The sequence below is a fragment of the Rhodnius prolixus genome, unplaced genomic scaffold, assembly GCF_049639745.1.
Source record: "Rhodnius prolixus isolate KJV_2025 unplaced genomic scaffold, Rpr scaffold_7, whole genome shotgun sequence".
NCBI classification, from domain to species: Eukaryota; Metazoa; Arthropoda; class Insecta; order Hemiptera; family Reduviidae; genus Rhodnius; species Rhodnius prolixus.
In genome coordinates this window covers 5,363,747-5,377,885 of record NW_027411582.1, presented here as the reverse complement: position 1 = coordinate 5,377,885, position 14,139 = coordinate 5,363,747, and the positions used below count along the sequence as shown (strand labels likewise).

The window sequence follows — 14,139 nt, the reverse complement described above, 5'->3', positions numbered from 1 at the left end:
ATTTCAATACATTTAAAATTGAAATTACGCGGAACACCGGTTAAGAACCACTGCTTTATATCTTCTACATTTATAGATCTGTGCACAAAATAACTATAGTTTATAATTGAGAAAAACAAAGTGTATAAGAGAAAAAAAATCCATACCAATACGTGGTTCACAGTGAGAGATATAGATCGGCCACAATTTTACAGAATTTCATGACCCAAAAATTTTTTAACCCTTTATATCTTCTACATTTATAGATCTGTGTACAAAATAACTATAGTTTATAATTGAGAAAAACTAAGTGTATAAGAGAACAAAATTCCATACCAATACGTGGTTCACAGTGGGAGATATAGAACGGCCATAATTTGAAATTCGGTATTTAGCAAGAACTTAAAATTAAATTCAAATTAAAAAAAAAAGGAACAATTTTTTGTTTTCTTATCTTTCCTAAGTTTCTAAATTTCAATACATTTAAAATTGAAATTTCGCGGAACACTTGGACCATATTCGCGGAACATCGGTTAAGAACCACTGACCTAGATACTTTATCTGAGCAACCAATAAGAAATATGATAAAAGCCTAATTTGGAAGGTGGGTTCCCAAGTAATTGTAATGAAGAACCAGTCTAGACCCCTTAGATTTATATATATATAAAATTTGTTTAAACACTCAAAGTGACTGACTAGAGAGTGGCTAGAAGTAAATATCTTTAGAGAAGTGGCTAAAAGAAGACCTTGCATCTTCCCTAATCAGCGTTTGCAAACGAAGACATTTAAAGCAAAAAAGTCTGTAGAATATATTTGGGTTAGAGATAGTGAAAGGGAGAAGGCAGTTGCTTTAGTGCAAAGTAATAAGAAGGAAAATTGTCCCGGGTACCGTGCTTAAAAGATGTTTCTGTTTGAACTTAAATTTGAGAAAATATTTCGCCTGGTTTCTATCTAAACTACCAGATTTAAATCCAAAGGGAGACGATGAACTTAACCAATATTATCACAATGTCACAGAAATTTTCGAAAAAGAACATTAATTACTAAAAAATTTGTCTGAACGTGCAATAGAAATACTAGAATGCCTCAATATACATTATGTAAACTATATTATTCCTTTAAAAAATAACTAGAGAACTTTATAACAATTCTAGTAACAGGAAGCGTTGGCAGAACCCAGTTTTTAAAACTTAAAATTGATAAAAGTCTACCAAAGATCATCGATGTTCCATAAGAGTATCAAATTTAAAATATTTTCCAATAGATCAGAAATAGGTGAAAAAAGAGTTATAAAACAAGTTTTTAAATGCAGATGTTTCACTTGTTTACTAAACTTTAAGTCAACTAAAAAAAAATTGTTTAAATTTCTTACATTTCAATGTTCAAAAATAAAGCCAAATAATGACTTATATCTGTGAGAGTATTGCAATCGTTTCATTTTAATTTTGAGTTTTATCATGAAATATTTGTTTTCAAATACCCTGTTTAAAAAACGATCTCATGAAGTTCAAATTTATACTTTATGTTTGTAATTCATCCAGTTTTATTTTATTAATTTTTTTTTTTGTTGGGTCAAATTTCACTGTTATATACATTTTTATTTAAACAGTTAATAATAAATAATAAATAAATAGTTAAAATTTATATTCCGTTTGGATACAAACATCATCGAGTCTAAAAGAAAAAGAAAAAATGCGATCAACCCGACAAATAAAAAATGGACCGATAAAAAGAGTCGGGATGATCCAAGTGCACAAGATGCTAAAAACATTTTTGTTAAAAAATAGAATGCTAGTTAGCTAACAGAGTTAGACAATAATCTTTTGCAAATTTTATTTTATAATTCAAAGATTCTTTTTCACGGGTTCATTCAAAATTAGAAATACTCATAGGACTTCCATTTACCGCAATTATCGAAACTCAGAATTTTACTGAACTCACATGGACTTTAATATTTGAAAAATTCTGATTGGAGGTTCTGATAGGGCGGATAATGAAACAGAATCTGTTTTTCAACGAACATTTTGTATCCAAACCGGGTATTGTGGGAGACATCTGTATTGGGTCTCATATCAGATCATTTCGTAGTCTACATGATAGAGAACTAAAAAGAAAAAATTATCTCACATCATATAGTTCGGGGTAAAGAGATTAGACTTTTAAGAACTTTGGTCATAACAGGTTAACGGAAGATATCATGGTGTTTACAGTAGTGAATATTAGCTGATAGAGGTGGTCTGCTTTTGTCCTAAGCTCAAAAATTGAAATAGCTACATTCGGCTTGAAAGTGTCACTACTTGGAATAAAATCAGTTTCATTTAATCTCTAGTTAATGCATGTTGTCTATGAATAATACAATATTAATTAGAATTTAATGGGTATGCAGACTTCAAAAATCTGTTATCACGTTGAACAAGTGTCCGTAACATTAATTTATTTATACTGCCATATCACGTTTTATGATTTGATAGAAATGTCATGTAAGTTATCATTGATAAGAATAGATAAATAAAAGCGTATAGGCGTGAGAATATAAAAAAAACATTAAGTGGGAGAAGCGTGTGATCATTCAAAAGAATACCTCTCTACTCTAAAAAACACCGCTATCCTTCCTAATTTTTTTTTGTACGTGAGTTGTTTGGAACAATTAGTATCATTCAGAGATGTGCAACTGTCGTTACGGTCTATTGTGTGCATTGTTTGTCATAATTAACACACTTTTATCTTTGTATTTTGTAGTAACAGTAATTGTACATACTTCTTATACGTCTAAAACTAATACTACAATTTCTTGAGAAACATTTTAATATTGTAAATATGAACAGGACCAGAAAAACAAAAAAAAATATTAGGTTGAAGAAGTTTTTCATTTTCCTCGACCACTAATCAGCCATAACGTGGCTTTCAAAAAATAAGGTTAGTTATCAACCAACCATTTTTGTTATATTAAATTATAATTTTCTGCAATGACGGAACTAATTTATTAATTTTTTTTACATTTATAACTTAATTTAACAACTAAGACCGAACTCATTTTACTGTAGGCATGTCTTTAAATTTAATTAAGGTGAAGGTGAAATATGCGTTTATTTCTTTAAGTCTATTTTAAACACAGCCACGGGTGGCAGGATGCTGGGTTAAGGATATAAACCTGCGAGAAAATATACATATTTTAATAATTTTATTTCTAGTATTTTTTAAGCATTACCAAATAGAAATGTTAAAAAATCGAATTTCATACGAAAATACATACGCGTCTGGGAACCACTTAATTCGAAGAAATATCTGTTACTAGTTTTTGAAAAATGCATCTTGTAAGTAGTAAGCGCATTACATGTCCAGAAAATTAAAATTTAATATTTCATCTAGTTGCCACCAGGGAAATCGACAATAAAGTTGTAGCATACATCGATTGACTCGTAATAACTACTGAATTTATTCACTTATTTTTTGTTTTATAAGTGATAGAAGTGATGTTCTTTCGTTACAACACGCTTAGTAGGTTATCATTCATTTACATTTCTCAGTAAAATTTTTAAGCTTTTAAAGAGGGGCGGGAAAGAGGTATATTTAAGAGGTATATCTGCAATCATCTATTTCCAGAACGCTAAAAATCATGTTTCCAGAAAAATATTAATGTATCAGTAATTATGAATATATGCGTTGCTTACTTGATGACCTTTTCTTCTTCGGTATTTTGCCATTCTCTGTTTGCCAAACTTTTAGGAACTTATGTATGTGTAGAAAATGCTTCGTGAGGGAAGAATGAGACGGGTGAAGGCATGGCGTAGATCTAGAGTAGTAGGTTATACCTTGATTTGGTTATAACTGTTGCTGAAATTCATTGTTAGCAGGTGCTGTAATGGAGGTAATGATTAATTTATAAGGACCCTAGGCCTGTAGGAAAGAGATTTAGTTAATAAAGTAACGTTTCTATAATTGAAACCAAGGTAATATTGAAAATAACATAATTTTTGTAAAAAATCCGCATCTAAGAAAATATTACATTTGCCATGTAAAATACAGTAGTGTTTATATAGGTTTGTGACAGGGGTTCACATAGAAACGACGTTTAGAAAATAAACCTGGAAAAATTAAAACAAAATCTGTTAAAAACTCTCACATGACTTACGCTTATTGCAATACAATTTAATTAAACAAAAAAACGAATGAGGCGTGCATATTGTATTCTGCACCATTTTGATAACAACCCTGAGACCAGCGTTCGGAGAGCATCAGCTGCATTACAAGTGCCGCGGCAGACAATCTGGCGAACTTTGAAAGATGATAACCGCCACCCGTATCACATTCAAAGGGTGCAGAATTTATTACCTGAGGATTATTTTAAGAGGTTGAATTTTAGTAATTGGTATCTTGAGCAATTTAATAATGATAATTCCTTTCCATCAAAAATAATGTGGACGGATGAAGCTACGTTTACAAGAAGAGGAATTATGAATCAAAGAAATTGTCATATATGGGCTGATGAAAATCCACGGGCTGTTAGGGAATGGAGGTTCCAGCATGAATTTGCTGTTAACGTTTGGCTCGGAATTTTGAACGAGTCTGTAGTGGGACCATTTTTTTTACCCCGCAGATTAAATGCAGCCAGATATACAGACTTTTTGGAGAACGAGTTGCTTAATTATTTAGAAGATATCAACCTGCAGCAACGCATCGAAATGTGGTTCCAGCTCGATGGGTGTCCAGCTCATTATGGCAGAGCTACTCGAGCTTGGCTAGACAACCATTATCCACGAAGATGGATTGGACGTGGAGGAGTAGTATCTTGGCCACCCCAATCGCCTGATCTGACACCACTGGACTTTTTTGCATGGGGTCTCCTGAAGCAGGAAGTTTATTCGTTACCAATCAACTCAAGAGAGCAATTACAAGACCGAATCGTGGCTGCAGTACACCAAATATCACCAAATCAGTGTTTGGCTGCAACACGAGCTGTCCGTACTAGATGCAATGCTTGCATTGCTGCAAGAGGGCAACATTTTGAACAATATTTACATTAGGCAAGTGACAACGCGAACAAATAAATATGAATTAAAAAGTAATAAATAAGTACAGAAATAAAAACTACGTTTTATGTTTTTTGCGATTTTCTCCAAAACGAAGCAAAAACGAGCATATCTCTATACCACTTTTTCTTTTAGTTTATCGATCCCCTACACGCTCCCGAAGTTATGACATTTAAATTCGGGACACCCTGTATAGGCTGACTTTCATTAAACTACTATCCTTCCAACTCTAATTTTGATCATTTCCTAATCATAAATATTATACAGGTGCTAGCACTAGTTTCTAGATACGTACATTTTTAGCCTCTTTGGAGCCTGGAGCTTGCCTTCAGAAATTGGGCTTTAAAGACTCCTAGAATCTAGTGGAAGCACGAAAGGACTTGAATCGAAAAGTTTCCGGCTTGATAGTCCACCACGTTCCCAATTTAACCAATAAAGTTTTCCAATAAAATGTTCCAAATTAAATATCTGCATGAATGTAATGTGTAAAAAGGTTTAAGGATTTGTTGTGCACCCAATCGGAAATTTTTTAAAACTCCTCACAAAAAAAAATTGGTTCAGTTGAAGTATACTTTCTATAAGCGTTAATGTGTGGTCCCTTGAAGATCTAATTTGAGCACTATGATTTTTCGTTTTGAATTATAATGTAAACATAATTCCGAACAGATAGGCCACTGATTGTTAAAAAAAAAATCTCTTGAGTCCTCAAAGGGAAGGGATTAGCTATGCGGTTAGCGTACTGGACTCCCACGGGGAGGTCCCGGGTTCGAATCCAGCTGCTGACCCTTAGATTTTCTCTTCCTAGGAGCTTCTTACAGCTCACTGTCCGGTGATGGACAGTGTTGTCTGTAACGAGAGAACACTGTCCGGAGGTCGGCAGTGCACTGAAAAAAGATCCGGGCGCCAAAAACCTTAGATGTTGACGCGCCTTAAATCATAAATTAAAAAAAAAATTGAGTCCTCAAAACATAATCCTAAAGAAAGAACCTTCTACACCGATTGTAATGAATTCTTTTAAGAGATATTAGATTATATTAATAAATAATAATATTTGTTTCTTTACATTATCATAATTTTTTTCTTTGTTTATTTTAGCAGATGCTGAATAAAAACGAGTCTCGAAGTTTCCAATAAGAAGCTACTGATCTATCTTCACTGTAAAATCCCAATTTGTTTAAGAAACTTCAGGCAGATTTTTATTCCTCAAAAAAATGACTGTAATTTACTGTAAATATAATAACAATAAATAAAATATTTATTTTTATTAATTTTATTTACATATTAAAATCAACTGAAAAGTTATAATCATCCCCAGCTTCTGTTGATAAGTTAAAATTTTCTAAAACGCCAGCTAAAGATGTTGTTTCTCTTTCTGAAATTTAAACGAAAAATTATAATACATACATATATATATCTATATATATATATAGATAGATAGATAGATAGATATAAAATATTCAAATTTTTTAACACATCCTATCCCAGATCTTACAGTTTTCATTTCTTCTTAACTAAACTTCTAACTAAAAAAGAAGAAACTTCTTACTAAGGAACATAAAAGAGAAATATCTAAAGGAGTTGAAAAAAAAGCAGAGGACATTGCAATGCGACAAGATATCTATTTTGCCTTTTCTGATGCCAGCAGAGCCTATTCACTCTACAATCCCACTTCCCAAGTGAAGAACAACTCTTGGGAAGTTTAATGAAGCGAAAAGGAAACAGGAAGTTAGTGATAACCATTCACAGGTGCCACTCACCTCTCCCCACTAATATCCATTCTGACTTTTCAAAAATACTACCTAAATTTGAGACGTTGTGAAGTTTTAGGGAGTATTTACCCCTTCAGCCATGGAAACTACCCAACCAGGAAAATTCCTGGTATCGGTATTGTGAGATGTTTGTGTTGATAGACTGAGATACCTCTAAGATCTTCAACAACCCTGATGAAGAGGCTACTCTAATTTCTCTATCGGTAAAGCTTGGAACCTATGTCGTGGAGATGGCGAATAGTTAAAATATTCTACCACTTCCACTATTTTCACTAGAATCTGATACTACAAGAGATATGCACGAAATAGAAGTTCTAGAATCTTCTTCGTGCCTGGACAAGTTGCAGACCTAACTCTTCCAAAATGCGACTAGAAATACCTCATACTGCCTACTCTAAGATAGTCTATCAACATCTAAGGTGTCCTGAACTTACAGATGTGAGACTTTACTTACAGATCCCCAACAAAATGAAAACACTAATTTTTGGAAACGAGACAGAATTAACTTTTTACCTCTTCTAGACGACTCCTTTCTCATCTTCTTCGCCCATTTATTCTGCATTTTCTTGTTACTAACCGGAATTAACTCCTCTTCAGGTTTTGGCTTAATCGGATGTTCAGATTTCTTTTTTCGTTTCTGAGCTTTTGATACTACTTTTATTTCATTCTAGACAGGAAGAATTTAAAAGTAAGGTTAGTTATAATTTTTATTTTTGGAAAATTTATTTTATTTATTTCTTTTTAAAGTAAACTAACCAAGGCTGGTTGTTCGATGTCCATTGATTGTGCAATTTCAGTAGTCTCTATTTTAAAATTAAACGCGGGATTTAATGGAAACCCAGCTAGTAAATTTTTTATCATTGGTTCGCAACTTTCTAAATCGAATTCTTTAGACATTTCACTAACTATAGTGCTGCTTACATGTGTTACACTTCTTTCTGGCGGTACTGTATAGTATCTAATCTTACCCCTGTAATTAAAAAAAGATAAATGTAAAAACATATAATTGAAATAAGAAGCCGCTAACCAAATCTCTTGTGAGTTCGGCAAACAAAACAAAATAATCGTAAGATCTGAAAAGGTACCAGTACAGGTATTCCTTGTGCTAGGGCCTACCTACCTAAATTCAAGTACCCGTACATTCCCCAGTAGATCCTAGGATCTAGGCTTCTTAATATTTTTTGGGAGATAGCAATGCAATCGTCATTAATTACGCATGTTATGTTTCTATAAAAAAGCATGACTAACTTTAATCGCAGTAAGTCTTACTCAGCCTCAGTTACTCAGAAGGCTTTCCAGAACAAAGCTCTCTTGATAGTACTTTGCATGTTACAAAGTTGCCTTACGTTACCCTTAATAAAATCACGCATTGTCGTGTGAGTTAAGATTTTAAGGCGGCTTGATTATGAGTAAGAATACTAATTTATTATATTATTTTGTTATATTAGGTGGAAGTTAAATCAATCCTTAGACTCTGTCGTTCGGAATTCACCTCATACCTGTTCCAATCATCAATTAAACCACGGGCAGCGGCCGCCGTATCGATTATACCTCCTTTCTTAAATTTTCCTTGTCTTTTAGCTAATAAAGCGAAAAATTCTTGCGGAGTACTATATTCTCCGATACGATATTGTTCCATCATCTGGGCAAATAAATGTATTAAATTAGAAAATTACATTATAGTAAAATTGCAATATATATATATATTTTTTTTAATCATTTATCAAAACCTGTTCTTTATTAGCTCTCTGTAAAATAGCTGCAGCTGGAATAAAAGGATCATCCAAGGTTTCGACTTTTATAGCATTTCTAAGCGCTACCATGGAATCCGTTTCATCACCAGCACTAGCAGCAAACACCAGACCAGGGCTGTCTAACAATTTAATTTTTGAATCCAGTTGTACTTCTTGCATGGTTCTAGACGAGAGAAAAAGACAAAAAAGAAAAAATGGAACTTTCAGTTTCAAATACCTTAAAATGGATAAAACGATTAAAATGTCGCACAAAAATTTATAACTTCATCATGTAAGGAAATCAGAAATTGAAATCAATTCATACCTGGTGACTCCAGGTGTGGCGCCGACATTGCAAGCTCGTGTACGCTTCAAACTATTGATTACGCTACTTTTGCCCACATTTGGTAATCCTTCAAAAGTATGTACAGTTAATTTTTCAAACTTTCTTCAAATATTTTTTTTTTTTAAACATATTTGATCTTTATCTAAGTAGTTGGTTGGGAAGTCATAAATAATATTATTAGTAGGTAGGTAATCGTGTCTAATTACTCTCTTCATCTTCACTTAGTCATTATTAACAAAAGTACTCTTCAGTTGGGAGGGAAACTCAATCTATCCAAAGCCATTTAGAGCCAAAAATAGCTACTCCAAATAACACCAATAAGAGCAACAGACCGAGTCTAATATGAAAACCCTGACCGGGACCTATCAGATTAAATCGAGCTTCAACCTTAAGAGAAAACTGACTCAGCTCCTTTACTGTCAAACCGTTATTTCTAGGCAAAGATTCTAACCCTAACTTCCGCACCCTAAACCGTCCTTCATTTTCCTTGTCGAAATAGAACTACGCTTTTTGAGCAACTTCAGATCAAGGGAAAAACGTGTTTCACTTTTTGGGCGATAGTACCAGCCTGCCTGAAATACGTCTAAGTTGGTTAGGCCTATGATCGCAATTAAGATCCAAGATTACTTTTTCTTTAGAGTAAAAGCTGTCAGTCTTAAGAAATGTATTCCCGGCTATACTCAATGTCTACTATTTGATATGCATTTCTTCCAATTAAACAAGTGAAAGAAAGTAAATAATTGCTTTCTATTTACTTAAAGGCACATATTTAATTATTATAACAGTAAACTTGGTGGCTATTCTAAAATCTCCAAAATGTAAAATTTATCAGGATTTTACAAAATATAATTTTCAGTGTAGGAATGGAATGAAAGAAAACAAATCCTGAAGCAATAAATAAATAATCTTAACAAATAAAAGAAAAAAAAAATCAAAATTTGAAATTAAACGCATAACAGCAAGACTATAATTTACGAAGATAATAATTTTTATTAGAATAGATATTATATTTTAATGGCTTTAACTTTCTAATAAAAACTGATGATAAAAAATAAATAATTAATTAGGAATGAGAATCTGTTATCTCCAATCATCATTGTATGACACATTTTTATTATCAGAATATTTTCGTCTTGAAATTAATTAAATACAGAATAAAATATTCTAAACAATATTTATGAGAAATTTATATTTATTTATGAACTTATTTAAAAAAAATTCTTACTCCTAGACTCAAGTAAAATAATTTTGCAGGCTGCTTTGGAATGTTCATAAACATTTATGTGTATACTTAAAAAAATTTATAACGAATTTAAAAAGATAAGTGGTATAAAAGAAGCAACTAATCTGGTTACAAAAAAGTCCTCACGAATTCCTATTCACAATAATTAAAATTTTAATTAACAAAGTTTCTTAACAAAATCAAGTGAATGGTTATTTTGGAGACTGGATCCGTACCTAGTTAACAGTAATTCTCTTAGATGGTGCTCTTTCTTTTTTATTCTGTTGAACTCTCATTGAGTTTCAAACTTAAAACGAAACAAATGTACAACCGAATTTCCCAAAAATAATAGTTCAGAAAAATTAAAAGGAAAAAAAAAACATCTTTGCGTAGTATTTTAAGTGCTGAGTAAGACGATGGAGCAATTTTCAAGAAACTTTAAAATATTTTAGAAAAATCGCAATTCCTGTAAACAACTCTTCTTGATAACTCAGTGAAGTAAGGCCGAAACTGCAAACGAGTGAAGAAAACATCAGGAGGGAGCACAATATGGCATTGGAAAATCTGCGATTAAAAAGGTTTAAAGTTTAATAATTTAAAATAATTTATATTTAATTTTTTTAATGTATTATTATTTAGTTTTCAATGTATCATTATTTATATTTTTTTCAATTTTTTAATGTAAAAAATAAAATTAATCGCCTTTTTTCAAGGGAGGGCTTAACGTCAACCTTTAAATTAAGCGCAATTGATGTTGGTGGAAGCATATAATTAACTATTAATATTTCCTTCACAAAAAAAAGTAGCTTTACGCTACTCTTCGAACTGGGGATCTTCCACTTACAAATCAATGTTTCATAAACAACTACACCAACACCCGTTCACAATAACTTGAATTGATTTTATACCAACAACTCCAACAGTGATGCTAGTCTTGACACCTTTATTCCGGCAATAGTTAGCCAACAAGGACATAAGTAGTTCGGCGCCGACACAACTAGAAATCTGAGCAGTCTGCTGTGCAGCCCGGTGTTTCGATTTACCAAGCATTCGCCTGCCCAGATGGGTTGTCTGCTTCTGGGTACTGGCTTTAAACGGTACCGCAGGAAATTCAGCTCGCAAATATTTCAACCATGAATCCAAAATGTCACGTGGAACCAGATCTAGAGTGTGATAAAGTAACCTTTTTTTTATTCTATTATTTCAAATTGTTGGTTATAAATAATGGAAACTGTTGTAGCTAAAATTATTCTTAACCTGCTTTGTTTATAACAATGACCAGTCTTTTGTTTCCTTTGGATTCTTGGACTGCTTGTTCAACCTCTTTACATCTAGTACCCAACGGATCCCTAGCATCTACAATTTCAAGGATCACATCTGCAGCTTCTACTACCTAAACAAATTTATCCAATTTACATTAATGCACATGGTTCAAATTTAAATTTCGGCATAACATTAAAAGTTAAGCCTGGAGGTACACAACGGTTAGAAAGAACTAGAAAACAAGAAAAATGTGATCTAGAAACGCTATAATAGGAATGAAATAGTAATAACAACAGTTTTCTACTTTCTCTCTTCCTATCACATAATTTCGTTCAAATAATTTGCAAATGTTAAGAAATTCATAAATACATGTTTAGAAGACTAATAATACCTAAAATAAATAAATATTGCTAATACTATAAATACAGTATAAGAAAACTCCAACATATCAAGTTGTTAAAGTGGGATCATTGTTTCTACAGATATAGGAGGATAGGTGTAAAAAGATGACTGGAACTGTTTCTAACCTTAAGCTTCGAGTTCACCAGGAGATCTTGAATGAACTATATCTACATTTAAATTAAACACTTACCTTCTTAAATTCTCTGTAATAAGCTCTAAGAGATCCTTCACGCTTTGTGAAAATTGGTTTTTCTTCCTCTACTGGAGGTTTGAAAGCTTCATGTATCTGCTGTTTTACTTCTGCTTTATTTTTAAATTCTTCTAAATTTCCTTTTCCTTGTTCCAACATTTTTAGTTTTTCACGTTCCTCCTTCCACAAAGCTCGCTGCCTTTGTTTTTCCTCCTCTTTTTTCTTTTTCAGTTCTTCTACTTCTTTTAAAATATCATTTTTAAAAGGACATGCATTCGGTATTGAAATAACCTTAGGTTTTCCACTTTCTAGAAATAAATAAAAAACAGTTTTTGTAATCAGAAAGTGCTCTTCCACCTCTATTCCAGAAAACTGAAGTAAATTTATCTTTTAAAATAGAGAAAATAATAAAAATAAACTTACTTTTAGTATTTTTCTTTGTTTCTTTTTTAATTTTTCGATTGTGTTCTCTGACTTTTTTTTCAATTTTGTATCTTAGGCGAGCTGGAACTCTTTTGCTTTTCTTTTCTGTATAAAAATTAAGATATTAATAAAGGTTTTCTTACAAATAATAGCTGTCAAGCCGTTAAACAAAACTGTTCATGTATCAACTATAATAAAACGAAACTAAGACAGTAATTACACTTCACTTAAAACTACTTACTTAAGCATAATTTAGCCATTTCTTAACGTTTGAAACTATATCTAGATAGACAAGAATGAATTACTCAATTAATTTCCTCACTCCTTAGTACTTTATGTACTGTTGCACGTGAAGGAGGTTTAAGTAAGGTTATCTCGAATTACAGGAAATAAATATATATTATTTAAAAATTGTCTTCTTGGCTCTCAATATTAATTTTGTTTTCATGTTAACGTAAATATTTTCGAAGAGATAAATACTAATTTTTTATTTGTTAAAATAGTTTTTTTCTTAATTCTTGACTTAAGCCTTTATATCTTGAAAAAAAGGATATTTATTTGTTTACAATTGGGTAAGGTTATGTTTATATTCTAGCAATTTAAATCCCGCAAAAAATGGCAAATAGAACTGTGAAAGATGCAAAGTCAGTGCGCGGTACAAATCCACAGTTTTTGATAGAGAAAATTATTAGATCTAGGATATATGAGTGCAAATACTGGAAGGAAGAATGTTTTGCTTTATCAGCGGAATTGATTGTAGACAAAGCTATGGAACTCCGGTTTTTAGGAGGAGTTTATGGTGGTAATGTAAAACCTTCTCCGTTTTTATGTTTAACACTAAAAATGTTACAGATTCAACCTGAAAAAGATATAATCGTTGAGTTCATAAAAAATGAAGAATTTAAATATGTTAGAGCTTTAGGTGCACTTTATATGAGATTGGTTGGTACTTCTATAGAATGTTATAAGTATCTGGAACCATTGTTAAATGATGGTCGTAAATTGAGAAATCAGACAAGAGATGGTAAATTTGTAATGATACACATGGATGAATATATTGATGGGCTTCTACATGAGGAAAGAATGTTCGATATTATATTGCCGAGGATTCAAAAAAGACATGTCCTGGAGGAAGCAAATGAATTGGATCCTAGAATTTCTGCCTTGGATGATGACGCCGACGATAATGTTGAGTCTTCTGGCGAGGAAGATGAACCTCCGCCTGAGCATAACCCCAAACCTAGACGGGAAGAAAGGAAAAGAACACCTGTACGAACTAAAGAACAGGACAGGGGCAAAGATAGAGACAGGAAATATCGTGATCGAGAAAGGGATAGAGAACGAGAAAAACCAAGGTCTGATCGAGAACGTGACCGCGACAGAGATAAGTATAGAGATCGCAGTAGAAGTAGAGAACGAAGGCATAGGTCGCCGCCAGAGAGAAGGGAAAGGACCCCTGACAGACGAGACAGAAACAGGGATAGAAACAAAGAAGAGAGAAGCAAACGTCGTGATTACGATAGGCATGATTATGATAGAGACAGACATGATCGCGAAGAACGTAGAAGAGACAGGGATCGTGACAGAACTAAAAATGTATACGGTTAAGTATTGTAATTATGAAAATTTAAAGAACTTTCTCTTTTTATTTTATTTTGAAATTATATTGTACTTGTAAATAATTTATAATAAATATTAACATTTTTTGAATTGATGTTTTGTGCAATTTGTTTGCATCAAACTTGCTTTGTTTTCTAGAACCTGATTGCAGTTTGAACTGGG

At 32.3% G+C, this 14,139-nt stretch overlaps 2 protein-coding genes and 1 long non-coding RNA gene across 3 annotated transcripts; 2 read left to right on the top strand and 1 right to left on the bottom strand.

The window, feature by feature from the left end:
- The first annotated feature begins 1,926 nt into the window (after positions 1-1,926).
- LOC141446489 (uncharacterized) lies at positions 1,927-6,277 on the top strand. Its single transcript, XR_012453740.1, has 2 exons — positions 1,927-2,895; positions 6,105-6,277. It is a non-coding gene; the product is annotated as an uncharacterized lncRNA (long non-coding RNA).
- On the bottom strand, positions 6,231-12,747 carry Ns1 (Nucleostemin 1). The gene is made up of 11 exons (XM_074112940.1): positions 12,599-12,747; positions 12,358-12,462; positions 11,935-12,242; positions 11,337-11,472; positions 10,988-11,242; positions 8,837-8,924; positions 8,509-8,695; positions 8,278-8,420; positions 7,535-7,748; positions 7,292-7,445; positions 6,231-6,381 (listed from the first exon to the last, which is right to left on the bottom strand). Exons 1-11 carry the CDS (start codon positions 12,615-12,617, stop codon positions 6,284-6,286), a joined length of 1,707 nt encoding a protein of 568 aa, XP_073969041.1. The 5' UTR covers positions 12,618-12,747; the 3' UTR covers positions 6,231-6,283.
- A 75-nt stretch (positions 12,748-12,822) lies between these two features.
- Prp38 (pre-mRNA processing factor 38) lies at positions 12,823-14,067 on the top strand. Its single transcript, XM_074112970.1, has one exon. It carries the CDS (start codon positions 12,973-12,975, stop codon positions 13,963-13,965), a length of 993 nt encoding a protein of 330 aa, XP_073969071.1. The 5' UTR covers positions 12,823-12,972; the 3' UTR covers positions 13,966-14,067.
- Positions 14,068-14,139: the final 72 nt, after the last annotated feature.

What these genes read in the sequence shown, in the direction of transcription:
- Prp38 (XM_074112970.1), top strand. Translation starts at nt 12,973, where the DNA reads ATGGCAAATAGAACTGTGAAAGATGCAAAGTCAGTGCGCGGTACAAAT.
- Ns1 (XM_074112940.1), bottom strand. An exon ending in ATTACAGAGAATTTAAGAAG is followed by an intron (nt 11,473 to 11,934) that starts GTAAGTGTTTAA and finishes AAATTTGTTTAG; the next exon opens with GTAGTAGAAGCTGCAGATGT. An exon ending in GCCACACCTGGAGTCACCAG is followed by an intron (nt 8,696 to 8,836) that starts GTATGAATTGAT and finishes TCTCTCGTCTAG; the next exon opens with AACCATGCAAGAAGTACAAC.